Raw genomic sequence first — 22,335 nt, 5'->3', positions numbered from 1 at the left:
CCATATGTCTGCATTATTTGCTTCATTGTACCAATTTTGTTTATTTGGTAAAGATTGCTACTCCATCTCTTGTTCGGTCTTTTACTTTCCGGTCTCCTTTTTGTAGTTATCTTTGTCCATCTTTTATCCTGAATTCTTGAAATATGTCCTGACCAACTTTATTTAAGTTTTTCTGTTCTATCTATTACGTTAATTATTCATGAACAGAGAAGATGAAGAACTGCTTACTCCTCTTCCTCGTCCCTACAGCTTCTGCAAAAGTCATTTGAGAATGAGCCTAGCAGAATATCGTGCTTTCTTATTATATAGTGTCCGGTTATGTCACCTATTATCGAGCTTAAATGCGATCTGCATAGAGATAGCAGGCACCTTGATCGAATTAAATCTACTATGTGCTTAATTTTGTTTGTGACTAGACACGTGATGTTATTCCACCTGATGTTTGCCTTTTTCATAGCGTCTTGCATTAGCAATAGTTTACATTTAGCGATTGGTATTCCAGTATTACAGTATTAGCCAAACGTGTTATAATGGGTTGTATTGTACCATTCCTGGCGAGTTCATCTGCCCTACAATTTCCTGGAATATCTCTGTGGCCCGGCCACCAGCAAAGGTGAATATTAAATTGTCATATGCATGCCTACTCAAACAGGATTGTTAAAGAGTTGTATGTATGTATCAACCATTCCTGTGTCTGAGTACTGTTGTTGGGGCTTCTACCTGAGCGTCGAACTTGTCGAGTTGTAGAAGCTGAGTAAGGCCAATGATTCTCGGGAATTATTTCCCCAGAAGAGCCCTGAAACTAAAGGTCGCTCGCCCCTCCCCTTCCCAATCCTTTACCAACTCCTACATCGGCTTTGTGCTACTATGCTGGCTGATGGCTCCTTATTCTCTGACTGTATAGTGCATCACTGTCTGTCAATACCCTGTTTCCTTCCGGGGACGCTTATGGCTCAATTGCTGTTCGTCTCTCCTTTTCCAATACATATCCCACCCTTCAACTTCCCAATTGGGCTGGATCTAAGGTGTTATACGACCCGTGCCGATGATCAGCCAGGCTGAGGGCCCAATTTCTAAAAATAGCTCAGTCGATAACGGAGTATCCGGATACCAGGCGACCTCCGGATTAGCTAGCCTTATCTGTGTAAGCGAATCTCTGCACAGATGGACCCCCCTTTTTACTTCGCCTACTCGTGGGAATCCAAATGAACAAACTAAAACAAAAACTAAAACAAAAACAAACCCAAAACAAAATCGTCAAACCGGTGCCGGTACTCCAGCTACACCGGGCGGCAGTTCGGCGGCAACGTTGGCTGTCGTTGCACCTGTGCCTAACATCGGAGAAGGGATTGTGCCTAGTCACTGCCCTTCTTCGTGTGCAGTACAGGTTCTATCCACACCGGGCGGCAGTTCGGCGGCAACGTCGGCTGTCGTTACTCCTGTGCCAAACACCGGAAAAGGGCTTGTGCCAAGTCACTGCCCTTTTTCCGGTATGGCAAAGGATGTATCAACGACTAAAACGCTTTCTGAAGTCGGTAGTGGAAAGTTCGTGAAAAATGATCCTTCTACTACCAAACAGAGTAAACCTCTCCAGAATGCTCCTAGGAGCTCCTATAAACAACGGCGCTATGCGATGAGGATTCTAAAATCCTCTGGTTCATCACTGGGGGATGGAAGTAATCCCATCCTTAGCAAGAGGCAGGAGTGGGCTAAATCCATTCTGGATAAAACCAGTCACCATGACTCCACGTCAAAACGACAAAGATCTTTGGAGGAGCCCACTCCCGTCCCTAAAAAGCCCAAAGTGCAAAACACCAGCACTCCTAACATGGCCAGAGTACCACTCACTAAACCTTTCAGTGAAGTACTCAAAGAGCCTAAAAAGATCATAGTAGCGGTCATTGATAGGAGCAATATTGATGGCACGATTACTTCTGACCGTTGGCAGATGGGGAAACTGGGGCTCTCGGCTGGCTTTCTCAAAGTCATGAGAGAGCATCCGGGTCCACCACCAGTAACAAGCGATTGGGGTTGGCATCAAGGTCATGTCAAACTCATCGCTTGTAACGATCAGAGGTCGCGCGATCTATATACGCTTGCTGTCGGCATGCTGGGCGAAGTCTGGCCAGGCGCAAAACTCGAGGTCGTTGCAAAGGAAGATATTCCTTGCAGGCCGAGAGCTCGCGCATGGATCCCGATAGAACCCTCTTGTCCAGATGACATTAGCGCAATGATAAGGATCAGCAACCCGAACCTCCCTTGTCACGACTGGAAGATCGCGAAACTGGAGGAGCCAAAGGGTCTTTATAGAAGTGCGATTATCGTAATCAATAAAGACTCTGTAGCTTCTCTGGCGCGAGATAAGGGCGTGATAAGATACGGCTTCGAGTCAGTCACGCTCCGCGTATATAAAAAAGATGAGGCAGACGCTTCATGCGAGCCTCCACAACCTCCTTCGAAGGCTGTGTCGCAAGACGTAGTAAGTCCCATTGCTGCTATCACCTTCCCATCCTTGGATGTTGTTGATGATCTACCTGGGCCCTCTTCTGTCGCAGTACAGTCTTCTTCCGAAGCTGTGCAGCAAGACGTGGTGGGCCCCAGTGCTATTATCACCCTCCCATCCTTGGATGTGGATAAAAATGTGGCGGGCCCCTCTTCTGTCGCAGCACAGTCTTCTCCCAAAAACGTCAAAGGTTTATCCCTAATGGAGACCGACGACTCAATCGACAGGTTCCTCTTTGTCTGATCTGGATGAGCTGGATTTAACAGTGGTGGAGGTTGATCTGCCTATTTGTAGCCAAAATGCTGCAAATACTACAGATTAACCTCCAACACTCTAAAACGGCTTCGGCCTCCCTTCTTCTCCGCCTGACAAAAACTGGAGAAGATGTCGTTCTCATCCAAGAACCTTGGATTGTGAAATCCCTGGTTCGAGGATTGAGAACTCCTGGCTACTACGTACTATATGTAACAGGAAAAGGTAACCCAAGGTCCTGCATACTAGTAAAACGTAATCTAAATGTATTTTTACTCCCTCATTTCAGTGATAAAGACGTCACCACAGCCAGTATGGTAATAGACAACCATACCTACTGGCTGGTATCAGCATATTTGGGCCACGACCACCAGAGTCCACTGCCTGGTACCATTCTTGAGAAGACGGTCGCTGAATCAACAAGACAGAAAACAAACCTAATTATCGGTTGTGATGCCAATGCGCACCATACTACATGGGGTAGTACCGATATAAATAACAGAGGTGAGTCTCTTTTTGATTATATTCTAACAAGTAATCTGGTAGTAAGTAATGTAGGTAGTGAACCAACCTTCGTCACAAAAAATCGACAAGAAGTTTTAGATCTGACTCTTGTCTCGTTAAATCTCTCAAATAAAATATTGAATTGGAGAGTATCAAAGGAGAACTCGTTCTCCGACCATAGATACATCCAATTCTCACTTATTGAAGAGACCCCAAAACCGATCCAATTCCGGAACTATAGGAAAACAGATTGGCCAAAATATAGGGCGACTCTGAAAAATCTGATTAAACCAGAACTTTCGGATCCGCCCTTGTGCGCTCTTGAACTCGATCAAAAGGTCGATGAACTTACAGCAGCCCTCAATAAAGCCATGGAAACTGCCTGCCCCTTCACAACAGTGCGAGGAAAGAAGAAACCATATTGGTGGGCTGCTGAACTAGATATACTCAGGAGAGGTTGTAGAAGGCTTTTCAATCAAGCGAAAAAGACTAGACATCCCCAAGATTGGGATTCCTATAAAGAATCTCTCAAAAAGTATAAACTAGAATTGAGAATAGCCAAAAGATCCTCATGGAGATCCTTCTGTAACTCAATAGAAGAATCCGCGGAGGCATCAAGGATAAGGAAGATTCTCTCCACAAGTCCAACCATGCCTAGTTGTCTTAAAAAATCAGATGGTACATGGACTAACTCTTGCGAAGAAACGCTAAACCTGCTACTAGACACCCACTTCCCAGATAGCTCCCAATCCGTTAATACAACATACAGTCCTGGGTCGGGTATTAACTTAATTTTTCCTCAAGGTCTGGTTACAAAAGAAAAATTGACATGGGCTCTGAATAGTTTCAAACCTTACAAATCTCCAGGTCCAGATCAAATCATACCAGCTGAGCTACAATATACCATTGATATAACTTCTCCCATCATTGAGATGATCTTTAAAAGTTGTATAAATCTGGTCTATATACCTCGGCGCTGGAGAGATGTAAAGGTAGTTTTCATTCCCAAGGCGGGAAAATGCTCGCATGTCAACCCTAAGGACCTAAGACCTATTAGCCTATCATCTTTCATTCTCAAAACTCTGGAACGATTGATCGATATCCATATACTTAACAACATTGAGAAGAGACTATCAATGTCTCAGCATGCTTACTGCAAAGGGAAATCGGTAGAAACAGCCTTGCACACTCTGGTAAGAACTATCAAATACTCCCTAGATAAAAAGGAATACACTATGGTGGCCTTCTTGGATATTGAGGGCGCTTTCAACAACGTTGACACATCTGCTATCACTTCTGCTATGACGGCCTTAAACGTCGAATACTCAATCTGTGAGTTGATTAATCTAATGCTAAAAAGCAGGATCATCAACTCCAGTTTGGGAGATTTTTGCACAAAAAGGTCTGTCAGTAGAGGCACTCCGCAAGGTGGTGTTCTGTCTCCTCTCCTGTGGAGCATAGTGGTTAACCAACTACTAATATCCCTTGAGAGGGATGGCTACAGAGTGGTTGCGTATGCTGATGATGTTGCTATCGCTGTCACAGGGGAACATCCTAATACACTGAGAGACCTCCTCCAAAATGCACTCAATATGCTCACTAGATGGGCTGATAACTGCGGACTTAGTATTAATCCTCAAAAAACAGACCTCGTCCTTTTCACACGGAAATACAAGATCCCAGAAATTGTACCTCCTTCGATAAAAGGTATACCACTAATTTTTACCAATGAAGCCAAATACCTTGGTCTGATATTGGACAAAAAATTAAGTTGGAAATCCAATATACAGGAAAGAGTTTAAAAAGCTACAGTAGCTCTTTTCCTTTGCAAGAAAGCTATAGGAAGCAAATGGGGTTTTCAACCTCGCATAACCTACTGGCTATACACATCGGTCATCCGACCAATACTTATGTACGGGGTTGCAGTATGGTGGACTGCACTGGAGAAAGTCACATACTGCGACATACTCAGCAGAGTTCAGCGCACTGCATGTCTCTGCATAAGCGGGGCATTGAGAACCACACCCTCAGCAGCGTTAGACACTCTCCTCCATCTGACACCCCTCGACATCTTCAGTAAACAAATGGCAGCGAGTACAGCGATAAGACTCGACGCCTCATCTCAATGGACCAACAACAATGTGGGACACTCCATCATTTTGAACCTCTTTGGTTCTATACCAAAGTACATAGACTACACTATACCTAAACCCCTATTTGGAAAAAACTTCCAGGTATCCATTCCATCCAGAGATGAATGGGAGGACAAAAAACTCCTGGATAACAAAAGTATTCATTTTTATACAGATGGATCTAAGACAAATGAGGGAGTTGGTGGTGGTGTGTACTCAGAAAAGCTTAATCTAAGCATCTCATTCCGCCTCCCTAATCATTGTAGCGTTTTTCAAGCGGAAATTTTGGCGATCAAAGAGGTTCTCTCCTGGCAAAGAGAAAACGTGATATCAACTTCTGATACCCGCATCTTCTCTGACAGTCAAGCTGCTATCAAATCCCTTGACGGTGTCTCGACCAAATCTTTGATGGCCCTCGATTGTCGATCGTCTCTTATGGAGATGGCGCAGCAATTTAACATTCACCTCTGTTGGGTGCCGGGCCACAGAGACATCACAGGTAATTGTAGAGCCGATGAACTCGCTAAAAATGGAACCGTCAAACCTATTTCACCTGAAAGGGAAAAGATAGGAATATCGATAGGTACATGTAAACTTATGCTAAAAGAAACAGCTTTTGCGATAGCAAATTCTAGGTGGCACAACTTACCAACATGCGCAGCCACAAAACTCATATGGCCTTCACTGGACCTAAAGCGCTCTAAAGACTTGTTATCTCAAAGCAGACTTCATATTAGCTCCCTAATAGGTGTCCTTACAGGACACTGTCTTATAGGCAGACACGCAATACGACTTGGCGTAGCCTCAAATGACTTCTGTAGGAGCTGCATGGACGAAGAAGAAGAGGAAACAATCTGTCATCTCTTATGCACCTGCCCTGCTCTTTCACTCAAACGCAAACTTCATCTGGGGGACTACTCTTTTGATCATCCCAGCGAGCTAGCTAAAAAGGATATTAAATATCTTCTTCGCTTTATAAAAAGCTCAAAATGGTTCTACTAGTTAGAAGTAATTCTCTAGATTCATGTGGTATCACAATGGGCCTTTCTCTTGGCCTAAGTGTGTGGATTATAAATCCGCAGCCACGTTAACCTAACCTAAACCTAACTGTTGTTGGGGATGCATAGGACCAACAATTTTAAGCTGAATCCGAACAGCTAATTCAAGAGAGCACTTTTCATGACAAGAATTACTCTTCAAGGATTTGTCAATAACTCGCAAGAAGCAGTACCCGTGAAAAATTTTGGATGAAAAAGGCAGTGGTTGAACCCAAGACCTCTACATGATAGTCCAACACACTACCTATTATGCCAAGGTACACGGCAACAAAATATTAAACATTACGATAATACGTACATTCATACAGTGGGTAATTTTGGGATTCAGTGGGATTTAAAATAGTTTCGTGTTCAGCAGGCACCTTTATGCCGAGAAAAGCTTCCCAATATGGACACATAATTGATTTCATTCATTAAATCGATTAAACAAGAATAATTTGTATATATTTGCGAATTATTAGCCAATCACGATGCTGTTCCCTATGATGCAATGGGCTGGCTATACGTATAAAATATACTTTATTTTGAATGACGAATATTTTCATTTCTATGAAAACATTTCAGTAATAGATATTTATTTCAATGGCATCCTTTGTGGCTATATAATGTCTATATCCCATTTTTAACATCTTTGTCTATACAAAACATACATTTTCTAGGACTAAGTTTTCCAACTATATATATTTCAATTTTGATCAATTGGTAAAACAAAATGACCGTTTCCCTTTAAGAAAAAATAAATTTTAAACGCATAATATGACTAAATTTGAAGTTACCATTAATCAATAACTTCATTCCATTTAAAACACTGCCACAACTAGTGTAACCTATATTTATCTTTCATCGAATATTAAAGATAATTATTTTATCCAATATTTACAATTTTACAAAAGGAATTTGTATTCAACTAATTCCTACCTATTCATTTCTATAACGATTTATTGTGTAACCGGATTATAAAGAGAGCGCGCATTAAGTGCAGATACATAATCATGACCATGAGGGTAGATTTCGGTATGACAAATGACAAATAGCGTGTGTGGATCTCTTCACAACAAACAATTTAATACGAATGTCCTTAGCTATATTAACAAAACTCTAAGGGCGTATCCGTTCTAATGTAATAAAGAAGCAACACAAAAAGCAAAACAGATTTCTCGAATAGCTAAACGGTTATGGTCATAGGGCATAAGGCACGTTGCGGTTAAATTGATGAGGGTTCCAATATAAACCAAAAAGGCAGGAAATGGAAATGAGTTGCACAAAAACCTTCACCCATCGTTATTTTACGACAAAGTCATGAAAAGTCATAGATATTCCATAAGTATAGAACTTTCTTAGTAGGTACATATTATGTATGTACCACCTATATACACGCACATCTGAGGGCTACATCTCTGCTTTTTGATGTGTTTAACCACGACCAACGATATAAGACTCAACACTGGGATATAAGCTATGAGCTCAAATCTGCTTCTGAAAAAGCTGATGAAAAATAATAAATATCTTTGACACAAAAAAAGGAAGCGGAAATTCGTTCGGCTGGATTTTAGCTGCTTTAAATTGAGATAAGTTCACAGAACCATATTATAAAAGAGAGAGGATATTAAATGGTTGAGATTATTCGTTATTAGGTTATGGTCGATGGCATGAGAACTCTGCTACCCGGAAAATTTTAGAACTTGTTCTGGTTTTCCTGTTGGTAAACATTGACATTAATTTAATTTATTAAAAACACAAGTTGTCTGTCGTCTTTTCATGATTTATTTACGTATGATTTCAAACATTATATATACAAATGAGATTGTGGAAGGTAGTGAAAATTGTAATGAATTATATTTAGTAATTTGCATATACTATCACAAGATTTTAGACTTTAAACATGATTTTTAAACAGTTCTATTAAATTGGTCCATATAAGTGTTTTAAATTGTCTGGTATATAATATACACAAAGCAACTCTAAAAATGCTTTATATTATTATGCATGATGACATAACTTTGTGGTAAAATAAAAACATTTAATAACAATACAATTTTAAAATCCATGTGTAGGAGAGGACTAATCTATAAATAAATTAATTAGGTGGGGCAACACTTTGTTGAGAACTAGGGCCTAGTGACTTATAACTCTCAACGATTCCTATATTTGAGTAATGTTGTCAGGGATGGAGTGAAACTTCAGTTTTAAGCTGAATCCTGACCTCTTATGAGATAAAGTACTTTTTATGGCAAGAATTACTCTTAAAGGATTTGTCAATTCCTCGTAAGAGGCACCACTCCTCGTGCATGACAGTCCATCGCACTAACCATCATGTCACGCTCACGGGTACTACTTCTCTCTCTCTCTCTTCTACTAAACCTTATCAATACGATGTTCATTTTCACTATAAGACGTTCCAATATTAAACTATAGACACCTTTTGACCAATAGTTATTAGTTTAAAAAAAAAACAGCCTTGTGGGTCAAGCAATTCAGTAGAATGCGGTGTGCAAATAGCTTCTACAAATATTTTTGTTTTAATTTCCACTGTCCCTTCTATCCTTATTGACACTATCCAAATATTAAGTATTCGCAGATATACGAAAGACCTAAACATTTTTGGAATCAAACGAAAAAGCTTAAAATGTTTCGAATACAAAATAAACAGAGGAAGAGTTACATATGTAGGTGTCAAATAAAGCCATTATTGGTTTTTATTAATTGAAACTAATTATTGGAATTATTTTTTCAGTTTGGTTACAGCTCTAATTGAAAATTTCTTTATTGGATAAATATTTCTTGATAGTCATCAATCATTAATCATATATAAGAATCAAGAATTTTAGGCGAGCGTTGATTATTGAGAGTAAAACAGACAGGTAGGTAAATAAAGAAAATGGAACGCTTTTTTTTCCAAATGTGAAATCAACAATCAGGTTTTTTTTTGAAAAACAAAATATCATTGAAAAATGAACTAAAACAAAAGTTCTGGTTATAAATAACATAATTTTAGGAGAAAAAATGTCTAACTCATTAGCTTTATTTTGACCTCTAACTTAACAAATTTGACTCTATACTGTCATACACGCTTTTAAATCTCAGATCAAAATGTTCAATAATAAAAACAATGATAGCTATAGTTGTTTCTTTGTCCCAATAAAGTTTTGTAAATAAGTTAACATTAAAAAGATATCCAGTCAATTATTTTACAAAGAGACAATGAAGAAAATTTTGATATCTAAGAAATTTTTTAGAAAAATCTAATCTAACTGTATACAATATTCAAACCTAAAACACACTAACTAAACATTTAATTTCAACTTAAATATCTTGAGAACTTATAAACATGAAGACTTCCAACTTACATCATATAATACAATGTGAAACTTATATGACATTTTTAGAAAAATCCAATTTACAGTTATAATGTATTTTATGTCCCAAGATTTTTGTATTTAGTCTAATCTCTTTTAAATTTAACCTAGTATGTATATTTTGTACCGACATTTTCCGAGAGTCTTGTCTTTTTGGTTTTATATTGTTCTTCTAGATAGAAGACAAAAATGGATGTGTGAATACTTCTGCGACTCGTGAAATAAAATAAAGTTCCACTATTGTATTTACGATTGTATCTGTATTATATTATTGAAAAATAGCTACGATTTAAACGAATAAATATACTTCTAAAGAATTTAAATTTTTATACCAGACTAATACCACTACAATTTTTCAATTTTGATGAGTCTAGTAAAAGTCTCGGAAAGTGAGAGACTGAATAGTATTTTTTTTTATAATTTACAGGCACTCAAGGGCTTATTAGTAGCTTTTATAAGCTTATATTTAAACACAGTTTGAGCATTAGGAAAAAAGGGAAGGATTTAAAAGGAGATAACGGTGCACATTGGTCTTAAAGTTCTGAACAACAAAATAGGACTGAAAAACAGAGTTGGCCAAAGCATTCCACATTCTCGATGTGCGATTTAAAAAAGAATCTCTATACTTGACTGTACGCACGAAATTGAGCTCAAGGGTAAACTGATGAGCATTCCCAGAAGTCCGAGCATTACGGCTGAATTGTTTAAGGGGTGGAATGCAAGTGGCTAATTCGAAAGAACATTGTTTGTAAAAATATCGATAAAACAACGAAAGGCATGAAACATTGCGGCGGTGTTCTAGCGATGTAAATGTTTCGATTATAGTTCTGTCGCCTATCATTTTTAAAGCCCTTTTTTGAATTCTGTCCAAGAGATTTAAACATGTTTTGGGGGCATCTGCCCAGATATGCGAATTATATTCAAGCTTAGGACGGATGAATGCTTTGTAAATTACAGCCCGATCAGATGGGGTGACAAATTTCTTGCACCTGCGGAGAAATCCTAAGCACCTGGCAGCATTTTTGGCAATATCAAATATATGATCATTCCATAAAAGGTGATCTGTAATACACAAAACAAGTGCTGACAGTTGATTAGTTTCTTGGATGCCAGTCATAGATCGGAGGTGTTTTCCGCTTTAACGACAGGAGGCAGATTTGAGTTTTCGAAGCATTAAATTCTACACGGTTTTTGATTCCCCATTTGACAATGCTGTCAAGATCAGAATTTAATGCGCTTATTATATGGTGCCGTTTAAGTTCCACATCCGAAGCACAAGGATGTGAATCTAGAAACGTGTATGAGAAGCTGAGGGTACTGTCATAGGCAAAACAGTTTAATGGATTAGAAATGGCAGACATAAGATAATTTATGATTATAAGAAAGAGAGTCGGAGACAAATCGGAGCCCTGGGGTACACCAGTATTTATTTTATAAATATCAGACTTGTAACCATCTAATACAATTTGTATTGAACGGTTAGAAAGGTGATTTCTAATCCAACGTAGAAGAGATTCATCAATACCAAAAGCACGCATATTCGATAAGAGAGCTTGGTGCCAAACTCTATCAAATGCTTTTGAAATATCAAGTGCAATAATCTTACTTTCTTTGAAACGATGTAAAGATTTGTTCCACTCTTCGGTGAGATAAACCATGAGATCACCAGTGGACCTATTGCTACGAAAGCCATACGGTCGGTCATTCAAAAAATTGAGCTGATAATTAATCAGCGTTTCCATGACCTTGGAAAGAAGGAACGTGAGTGCTATTGGACGATAGTTGGAGGGAGATGAGGATTCGCCTTTTTTAGGGACAGGCTGGGCAAATGCTATTTTCCATCCGCTTGGAAAGAGACCTGTAGAGTAGGAAAGATGGAAAAGTTTACGCAGTGGTTTTGCTAGCTTTGAAGAACACCTCTTCAGAACAATTCGATAGAAACTATCTGGGCCAGCGAATCTGTGTATATCAAGGTCTCCAATACTCTTGCAACTGCATGAGTACGCAAGAAGATTCGTCCAAATGATTTACGCTCCCAAGAACAGGAGGACTCATGACATTATCCAGTAGCGTCGAATTAACATCAAACTGTGCTGCAAGCAAATTGGCCTTATCAATCGAGCTTACATAAGGAGTGTCATTGTGGACAAGCTTTGGAAAAAGTAAAAAACTTTAAAATGGTTGGTAGAAATAGTTGAATTTGTTTCAGAAAACATTTTTCGACTTCGTTAACATAACAAGGCAACGTAGCTTGTGTTTCATATTATTAGGGTTATTATTTTTTATTTTGAAGAAAGTGAACAGCAATCTTCAGTTAATTTCTAGAGGATCAGAAATCGGTGACTCAACGAAGCTTTTCATTGTGGATTTGAAAATTCTGCTTAAATTACGATTTAAGTATCCGTTGATACCAACAATATTACTAATTATATCTTCAAAAATTGAAGACACTAATTCAATTTCTATAGATTTACGGTTCTCTATTATCTACAGGTACAAAGAGAGACATTGTTCATATTAATATTTATTTTTTAATTCCTTAAAGTAATTCATGTTCTTCGTTCATCGTACATACAAGACATAACGTAATTTTAACTCGATTAGCAAGAAAATTACAATTTCTGGAATATACACTCAACTGTTTTCATAGAACTGTTATTTATGACATTTTGATTATTGTGTTAACAACACCTATCGTGCATACATTTCACCTTCGGAGTATTTTTTGAATTAAATAGTAAGGCACTTTGATATTGAAGGTGACCTAGAACTTGGATTTGAATAAAAGGGCATGTCATGTGGTGTGGACTACGAAATCACATAAATATACTTAAGAAGGTTGTGAGTTTAAATATAGCAGTTTGTCCGTATGTTAAACTAGTTCTTGATGTGTTGAACAAAATGAAAATTTGTTATTTCATGTCAAAAGTAATACGAGTACATAAAAGAAGTGTGCGTGTGTACTGTACATAGGCCATATTATACTATAGTATGTATTATACTTCACATAGGCATAGTAAGAATATGAAAGAATGAAGAGGGTGTTTTTTTAAGTTTAACTTTCTTAAGAGTTACGGAGATGTGCGCCTTTTGGCGAATTATCGATTTCTATTGATAACTGCGGTTTTTTTATAATTAGAACGCGTTGTGCAGTAATCCATAATTGGTCATGTTCGATTCTGCTCCTCTCGTGCAAAGCACCGATTCTTTAATTTCATCTTTATTCACACAATATCTTTACAATAAGGAGAATTTTTTTTTACAAACTCTACATAATTAAAAATAGGAGACAATGCACCAATAATTGGATTTTTGTTTTGAATTCTGAATAATTTAACGGTCTAAAAGTAAAACAAAAATTGGTATACAAGCTTTGGTACCACTATTCTTACTTGGACTTATAAGTAAACGAGGGAGAATACCTTGTTAATACAAACTTTTGTAATAACAATTCCTGATGGACTTTTAAGGGACGGTTACAGCTATCATTAAAATTTTTATTTTTTAACAGAGAGCTCTATTTTCAGCAACAGGCAGGTGCATTCTAATGTCATGTATTTGTTTCAAAAAGAAACAATGCATGCGGAGCTTAATTTATTTCGTAAAAACATTTTAAAATTTTGAACGAGGAAATTTAGTTTTACTGAATAAACTAACTGCACAAATAAAAATAAATAAATTAGGTGGCACAACAGTCCGTTGAGAACTGGACCCTAGTGACTTACAACTCCCAATCATTCCTGCGTACAAGAAATGTTGTCAGGGATGGAGGTTTTAAATCGATTCCGAACGGCTAATTTGAGAAAACACTTTAATTTACGAGAATAACTCTTAAAGGATTTGCCAATTCAGTACTGTGAAAAAGACTTTAAATGGCTGCAAAATCCGGACACAGTTCCTTTCGTTTTATTGATGTCGTTCCAATTTTAAACTGTTCTGATGGCATTAGTAAAAAAATCAATTGAATCAACAGCAAAATGAAATTTATTTGATAACTTTATTACAATGACGTACATCTACTGATTGGTATACACGCTCATCATTCAAACATTTCACAACCCTCCTGTTTCAACTTTGACTTATTAATTAATTTGTTAATTTATTAATTATGCAACTGATAATCCCCTTATGTAACAATATAAAAGGCAAAGGTAAATATCTTTTCTTAAGCCCTTGCTTTTCGTTCAGTGCTTTAATAGGAAGTTATTTTAATCCGTAAAATTTTTTGAATTTGAATTACATCTATCGACGTTATTAGGATTATATAAATATTTTTTAGAGACATTTTCGTATACTTGCGATATCTTCTTGTTGGCCATATTTTAAGAACCAGAAAATATATCGACTGTAAATAAAAAAGGGGAATATTCGGTAGACCCCAATTGTCTTTCGAGCCAATAACGCTTACAACTTTAATTAAATTTTATATTCTATATTTATATCTTGAGATAATTTAACTAACATATATTGAAATCAATCTTATTTTATATATACAATAATTGTTTGTTTTTGTGCTACACATTTTTCTACACATACAACAAAAACTTCTAAAATATAGCTTTCGACTCAAGTATTTAAGAACAGTGCCTTTAAACTTTGTTTATCTTGCACAGAATGTTGATATTATTATTTTGTTAAACTTTTAGAAATAACTTCAGACGCGCAAGAATGGGAAGTTATCAGTCTAGGGCGCATCCCATACTCTATTTTTGTAATTAATACAAAAAGGTCCTCTATAGTAAAAGTATAAGGAGCACAACAACAACACTTTAAATTTTTTTCGTCGATCTATATTAACATTTTGGGCTAACTGTTTTGCCTTTAAGGTTTATCGAAAAGTAATCAGATTTGTATATAAACTTGCTATTGAATTTCAGCTTTGTTGTTGCAATTTTAAATTAGGTTGAAGACTTCGTTGCTGTAAAATGATAACAAAAATATGAGGTAGCTGGAGGATTATATTTTAACGCAGCTGCGAAGCTTTACTCACTTTCATGTGTACATATGTAATGTGAAAACGTTGCCTGTATTTTCCCCTTTTCGGTGATGAATATAAAAAATAGAATTGATGGAATGGCGAAAAACTTGGATAAACCTGATTTGATTTATCAGATAAATTTATCTCAACAAGATTTTTTTCTGTGGAGAAGTGGAACGGTAAGCTTGATAAATTAAGACAAATCATTTGAGACTTTTATAACACAGTCAAAGCAGATTAAAAATTTCGTGAAGAACAAAATCGTAACCAAGTGAACAAAAAAGTTTTAACGAAACATAAATCAAATGTTTTATAATAATCATGTGGTCAATCCGTCAAGCCTTTCAGTTTTTAAGTTGAATCTACTTCATAATTGTTTGTAATAGCACATAAAGAGTCAATTGGAAAGAACTACTTTATAGCTATCTTTTAAATGTGGACTTACGATCTAGACTTACGATAAACCTTATTCTTGAAAGCAATTTTTATTAGGATCACCAGCTTTGCTCTTGTGGTAAGAGAAAATCAAGAAATCACGTACAGACATTCCAGAGGCAAGTACATGAGTCAGTTGGTGAGCTTTCCACAATCAAAAAAAGCAAAGGGGTACTTAGAGTAAATCTGTTTATTATTAATTATCTAAATAAATTATTAAGAAAGTAGTTTTCATTAACGTAGTTATTTATCAAAATTAAGTTATTGTTTTAATATGGTTTTGTATTTTATATTAAAATTTTTCTCGAGTGAATGAAAAAACAGATTCTAGGTACTTGACACCTGCAAATACGCAACATTTAGAAGTTCATCGGAGAAAAAAATAGTTGGTAAGCTTTTCCAGTCATCTAAGTTACAGAATATATGCCCCAAAAAGAGCAGGAAGGACATCTGAGGAATACCAAAATACTTTTTGTTTGTTAATTTTTCGTAAATTAGATAATTGCGGGCATTCCTTTCGCCAGTATACTCGTTTAAGTATACCCGTATTTTTAAAAACTGGCACGTTGAATTTTTTGGTTACTATATATTTTTGAGTAAACAGTTTTTAAAAAATTTTTTTAATGTTTCGATTTGTAATGGCATCGGTATTTAATGGGCGAACTGAAATATGCTTTTTAGAATGCACCTCATGAAAGTATTCTTACCTCCTTAGCAATGCTGCCTTTCCAATGCATACAATTTGCAACAGTTTAACCCTTTTTATATTACACAAAGTTGCTTGAAACATTTCAGTAGATTGCTTACTTAAATCACAGAACTTAAAAAGCTATGCATTAAAATAATTTAAAATCAATTATTTATAACTATTATAAAACTTTATATCTATAAAAAATAATATACATGTTACAATGTAATTTGACAATTGGCAATCGGAGGGCTACATTTTATAAGAAAAGCAATTATTACAAAGAGTTTATTGATTTTAAAATTCTTGAGTCATTCGTTCTTTCCACTGGTGATTTTCTTATAGTTATAACGTCTAATATTTATTATTGTTATTTTTCTTCCAAGAATTCCCTCAAGTATCAAATCAAATCCCTTAAGTATCAAATAAATTTTCATGCAGAATATATGTAAATGCTCTTATTTTTCTTGTTTTTTTCTTGTCATTTACACTATCCTCGTCTATGCCAATCATGCTTATAGTATTAAATTTAAATAAGTTACAGAAATGTTCACTTCAAATTTCCTTCAGAGCAATAAACAACACCAATCCTCTCATCATTCAACTGTTTTGTTGTAATATCCATCCCTTTTCATTCTATTTTATTTTTGTCCTTTCTTCAGATGAGGATGGGACCATACCCCTATCAAACAAGCTTTCAAATCAATTTTCCCACACAAAAATGCCAAAGTGAATTATAATTACCTTGGTACACAAACAAAACAGCAACGTATTTTTTCAGTCTTTCTTTCAGAGTTTTCTTATGAATCATAACTATTTTAAACACAATACAAGCGAGGACGAAAAATGGTTTTTAAAAGCATTCAAATATGCATTTTCAAATAATTCTCATGTTGGCATGCAGAAATCACAAAGCGTAAATAAAATGGCAAAAGGCTGCAAATTAAAGAAGTCGTTTGTTGTGGACATGCTATTAAGGAAAAAATAGCATTATCGTCATGTCCTTGTGTTTGACTACAAATTCAAATGTTTTTCTTTCAATCGCAAGAGAATATGAGTAAAAGGAAAGTAATTAACTTTTAATTTGATGGTCTTGGTCAGTAATTGGTTCAAGCATTGGGGTGGCCGTTATTTCGCAAACTCATTAATGGATCGAAAAAACGGAAACCAAATAATGATAAGGTCAAAAGAAAAAAAATAATTTAAATGTTTTACTTTATTTTTTCTAGAACTTGAATAGATTTTTCAAATGTTGTAAATAATTTAAACAAACCATTCAAGAAAACTGTATTTAGAAATAAATAAATTATTATTTATTTCGAATTTGTGAATTATTAAATAATATTTAAATCTGTGAAATTTGTTAGTATTAATTACTCAATCACTTTTTTCTTTTGGAAATAAATAAAATAAAGTCGAAATAATAATAACGAAGTCGTTAAAGCTGGTACTCAGATAAATTAAATGAATAAGTAAATATTGTAGTACCTTATTAAAGTTTTTATATTTTTTGTATTAATTATGACGTTAATTTATTTTTTTGCTATTAGAAAATAAGAATAAATAAGTCAAACAAACCATAATGTTATTAACAGAAAATTCAATATAAGCTATTTCTTACAACTTTGACATATCCCACATTTATTTTTCAGAATTGTTAAAATAAAAACATATGTACTACTATGATATGCTGATTGCAAAAAAGTAAAACAAATAAAATAATTAGTTTGTCAACACCTCTTTGCGTCCTTTCCTTTCAGATATCTTCGACTAAAACACAAAAACATTCTAGTAATTACTTCCAGTTTTTTTTTTTTAATTCTAAAAATCATACAAAGTCAAACATTATTAAATTTGAAGAGGAGGGACGTTTGACAAAAAACGTATTGTAACTTGATATATTGATTTGAGAAACTATTGCTAAGGGTTTCAAACAAAAAATACTTCACATTTCATTGATAACGTTCGAGTATTAACTGGTACGTTATCAATTAAATTATGTATATCAATTAAAATAGTTATACCAGGCATATTTTTTCTCAGTTACATATTTAAAGTCTTATGCTATTTTTCCCATATGTATATGTCGTTCAGTGGCATGATGGTTAGTGCGTTGGACTGTAGAATAGGTAGTTTACGTTAGTTTTAAGTTTTATATTAAGGACCTTATTTTAAGTAGTTTTTAAGTAAAATAAAAAAGGATCTTGATTGAAAATTTTCTAATAAATACAAAAATAAATGAAATTTAAATTGAAGTAAAAAAGATCTTAGGGCCGAAAGGCATTAGTAGTTAGTGTTATAGTTTGACTTAGAGTGTCCGTATGGGTACATTAAGTTAGTTGTAAGTTATGGATAATTAGGCTAGCTTTATGAATTTTTGTCTAGCCTTAAGATAGGCTTTGAAAGAACTAATAAAAATGAAAAAAAAGTGCGTTGGACTGTCATGCAAGGGGTCTTGGGTTCAATCCCTGCCTGTGCCACCTTAATTTTAAAAAAAAATAATTTTCGCGAGGACTGCCCGCTTTCGACGGACAGTACCTACTCGCACACAGGAATGGTTGAGAGTTGTAAGTCTCTAGGCCTTGGTTCCCAACGGCCTGTTGCGCCACTAAATTTTCATTTAATATGTCCTTCAGATAATCTAGGTTTATAAAGAAAAAACACAGTTTATTGATATTTCGGTATCAGGAAGTGAACGAAAAATAATATTTTGACACATTGTTAGGTAAGTTTAAAGTGGCTGTCCGTGATGAAATATTTGTGATATCATATGGCATTTGAATTTTTCTTCTTAGCTCAATTAAATGAGTTTGAGTCAATTACGAAACGTCAGGGGCTGATTATACTTATATGTTTTAGAACGGTAAGATCGTTAAGAAGAATTCTCTCAGGTTATTCTTGTGTTTTTGAGTTAGTTCAGGGCATGTACAGAGAAGGTGAACTGTTTCAACCTCTTCCTCGTCCATGCAGTTTCTGCAAAAGTCATTTAAGAATACGCCTGGACGCGTGGCGTGCTTTCCTATTAAACAGTGTCCGATTAGGACATCTGTAATCGAGGTTATATGCGATCTGCTAAGAAATAGTAGGAACCTTGATCGGTTTAAATATATTGTGGGCCAGATGTTTTTTGTGACCTAACACGTGGCGATGTTGCTCCACCTGGTGTTTGTGATTGGTATGCCAGCATTAGCCAAACTTGGTAGAAAGGGTTGTATCGTACCGTTTATGGCGAGTCCATCTGCCTTTCTATCCAGGCAAGTGCCGCCTGGAACCTGCTACAATAATTGGGGGAGTGAGAGAATTAATTTTAGTCGTTTCAAGTACACACCTCTACAAACCCTTTCTTTCTTTTTTTGATCCATCTGTATAAAAGTGGAATGCCCTATCATTCCAGAAAGATTTCGAAGGTATGGAAATGTGGAAATTTCTGTCAAATTGCAGGTGGGGGATGGCTTAGTTTGTTTGCTTTGGAATTGATTCTAAATACCAACGAATTACGGAGTGCCCAATGTCGTTTAATGCACTGCGACGAAGCTCTGAGGCGAATAGTAGAGTTTGCCGCTATTTGTTTGCTAATTATATCAAGAGTACACCACTAGAGGTAGAGTAGGGTATAGAGTGCCGCAGATAGGGTCGTGCAAAGCGATCAGCTTATACTTAGTCAAGGTGAACGTTATACTTCATTTAGTTTGTCGCGGCTTATAGCTTTTTCTAAAGCAATCTACCATACTGCAACACCGTACATTATAATCGGTTTGATTACCGATGTATATAACCGGTGCGTAATTCGGAGTTGTAGCCCCATTTATTACCAATAGCTGTCAGCTGGTCCGGCAGATCTCATATTAGCTGATGTAATTAACATACAACTACATAATGTAGAAACTTAATATTAGAACAATTTTACTTCTATCCTAACACGCTGTAGCCAACCATAGAATGTACTACAGTTGACTTTACAATCTGGTCGCTCTTCGCTCATACGAGCTAGGTATCCAGCCTATCGAAGCGTACCGAGCTAAATTTTTGCTACAATATCAGCTTCAAGGTAGATAACGTTCAATTCTAGATTGTAGCGTCTCCAAAATTGTCCGTTGTACTTACCCAAACTTATTTTGATGCCCACTGAAAACTGGACTTCACATTCTGAGATGAATCTTTTCCAGCTTCTGCCCTTTGCTCAACTATTGTGATCGATCCGATTTTTTGACATTTATCATAATTTTAATGTTCCTAGACTTAGATTTTTGGAATACCGATATAATGGATCGTCGGCCACATCTCAAAATACAGTACAGATATCGGCTTCAAATAACTTTTTTTTTCACTAATATATAATAATATAATAATATTTTGTTATATAATGTGTCGTGCTATTAAACAATAATAATTTTACAAAATAATTAATCGAAATATGAAAAATATTTGTCATCTCAAACACTTTTCGAACAAAAAATGATATTCTCTCCAAAATAGCTTTATGTAACAAAAAATAATGTACTTGTTTTCTGTTTAAATTTCGAGAAAAATCCAGGTAATGATGGTTATACAAAAAAAACCTAAAAAACACTACCACAAAATAGTAAACATTGATTTTTGACTCAAATATATGGCCAAAAAAAAGATATTCACTCAAATCAAAAAATATTACTTCAGACATTTATTAAAATTTTTAGAAAAATCTAACAGTAACTTATTATACATATAAAATTAAGAATATATTCAAAATTGTTAAAGAGTGATTTTCGATTCGATTCAAATATGAAGGTATTGATTTCAAAATTATTTCATTCTATGCAAAATTTTGTTTTTAACGAAAGATAATATTCTTAGAAAAATATAATCACTTTTTTTATAAGAAATACAAACGTTCTTTTTCGACTAATAATGTGGGAAAAATGATATTGAAATCAAACGCGAATACTTACAAAAACAACAAAAAATTTAAAAGAAATAGTTGTAGACAATTTGTATTATTTTTTATATTTTGTAAGTCTTAGAAAATTGACAGACGGGCACGGATGAAGACTATTTTTACTCTTCCAATTTTTGAAAAGTTTTCGATAGAAGATATGATACAACTCATACATTTGAATGAAATATGTGGAAAATACGGGTTTCTAATGTTTCCATACATTAATATCTACAATCTTCCCTGTCAACCTAATTCATACGAAGAAAAAACAAAATACACTTTTCCTATATATATATGTAAATAAAGGTATCCAGATCGCAAGAAACGAAACAGATAAGGTGCGATTGGCTGAGACGTCCTTGTTTGATTTACTATTTACCTAACTGTTTTGAATATTATTATAAAATTGATTTAAGAACATCTTTTCAAAAGGATTCAACTTCATGCAAACATTCTTCTTTGTAACCATTAATTTGTAATTTAAATCCTTTTCAGAAAGTTTTTATAGATTTTCCCGTTGCAGGTGTATCTGACAAGTAATTAATTTCCCTTTTACTTCACATATTGCTTTACTCTCATGTATGGAGCATGTTGTGCACGTGTCACTCTCGTTAATATGAATGCATATGCTACTAATGTTATAAATACGTTAACATATGTATATCACATATACATATTTAGTTTTTTTTTAATATATAACGTATAAATATAACATAAATAAATATTTAATATTCCAATATTCCCAGCACAAAACACTTGTCAAAATTAACTTTAAACTGACTAAAACGCTCTTTTTTTGAACATAATACAAGAATAAATCGATTACTCAGTTATGACATGATCCCAATCCCAAGGTGATTCATATGGATCAATTTCTCTAAGAATACTTTATGACACAAAACAATAGAGTATACTTTATGTTACAAAGAGATGACTACATTATCTTTCAACAACACTATCTCACATCGTAGCTTAATAAGTTTCAATTTCCAGAATCTGAATTTATGCGTGCAGCTTAGCAGTGTAACCCACAACACCTTCAGCCTGGACAAATTCTTTGGTACTTCTGAATGTTCAGCGCAAAAACCTTAGTAACTGAGCAGTTTTCGCATTTGGTGGAAACTTGATCTAATGTTCAGTCAGCCTTAATTTCTTTTAAACTTCTTCTTAAAATATTTCGTCAATAATTTTTAAAAACCTAACTGTTTATACCACAGTTAACACCTTGGGCCAACACATGCCCGATCATGATTTGCTAGCAAAGCAAATCATAACGGCGCATGTGGGTTAATGCACGATCATGGTCATAGGTCAACAGCACGCCCGCCACCGCCGTTAGGTGTAATATCATATATTAGAAGTTTAAATATAGGGTGGGAAAACATTTTCTGCAAATAGCAACACTTACCTTATATTTAAAAACAGTTAGAAGAATTGGTGTGCAAATCAAAAAAAAATCAAATGGGGTGGCGCAACAGTCCGTTGTGAACCAGGGCCTAGTGACTTACGACTCT

General features: G+C 35.2%; 1 protein-coding gene across 1 annotated transcript; it reads left to right on the top strand.

Moving 5' to 3' along the window:
- The first annotated feature begins 1,492 nt into the window (after positions 1–1,492).
- Positions 1,493–21,361, top strand: LOC129950625 (uncharacterized). The gene is made up of 2 exons (XM_056062554.1): positions 1,493–2,479; positions 21,317–21,361. The coding sequence occupies exons 1-2, from the start codon at positions 1,493–1,495 to the stop codon at positions 21,359–21,361; spliced, it is 1,032 nt and encodes a 343-aa protein (XP_055918529.1).
- Positions 21,362–22,335: the final 974 nt, after the last annotated feature.

This window comes from Eupeodes corollae, chromosome 3 (genome assembly GCF_945859685.1).
Source record: "Eupeodes corollae chromosome 3, idEupCoro1.1, whole genome shotgun sequence".
Lineage (NCBI taxonomy): Eukaryota > Metazoa > Arthropoda > Insecta > Diptera > Syrphidae > Eupeodes > Eupeodes corollae.
This window is presented reverse-complemented; position numbering and strand designations above follow the sequence as displayed.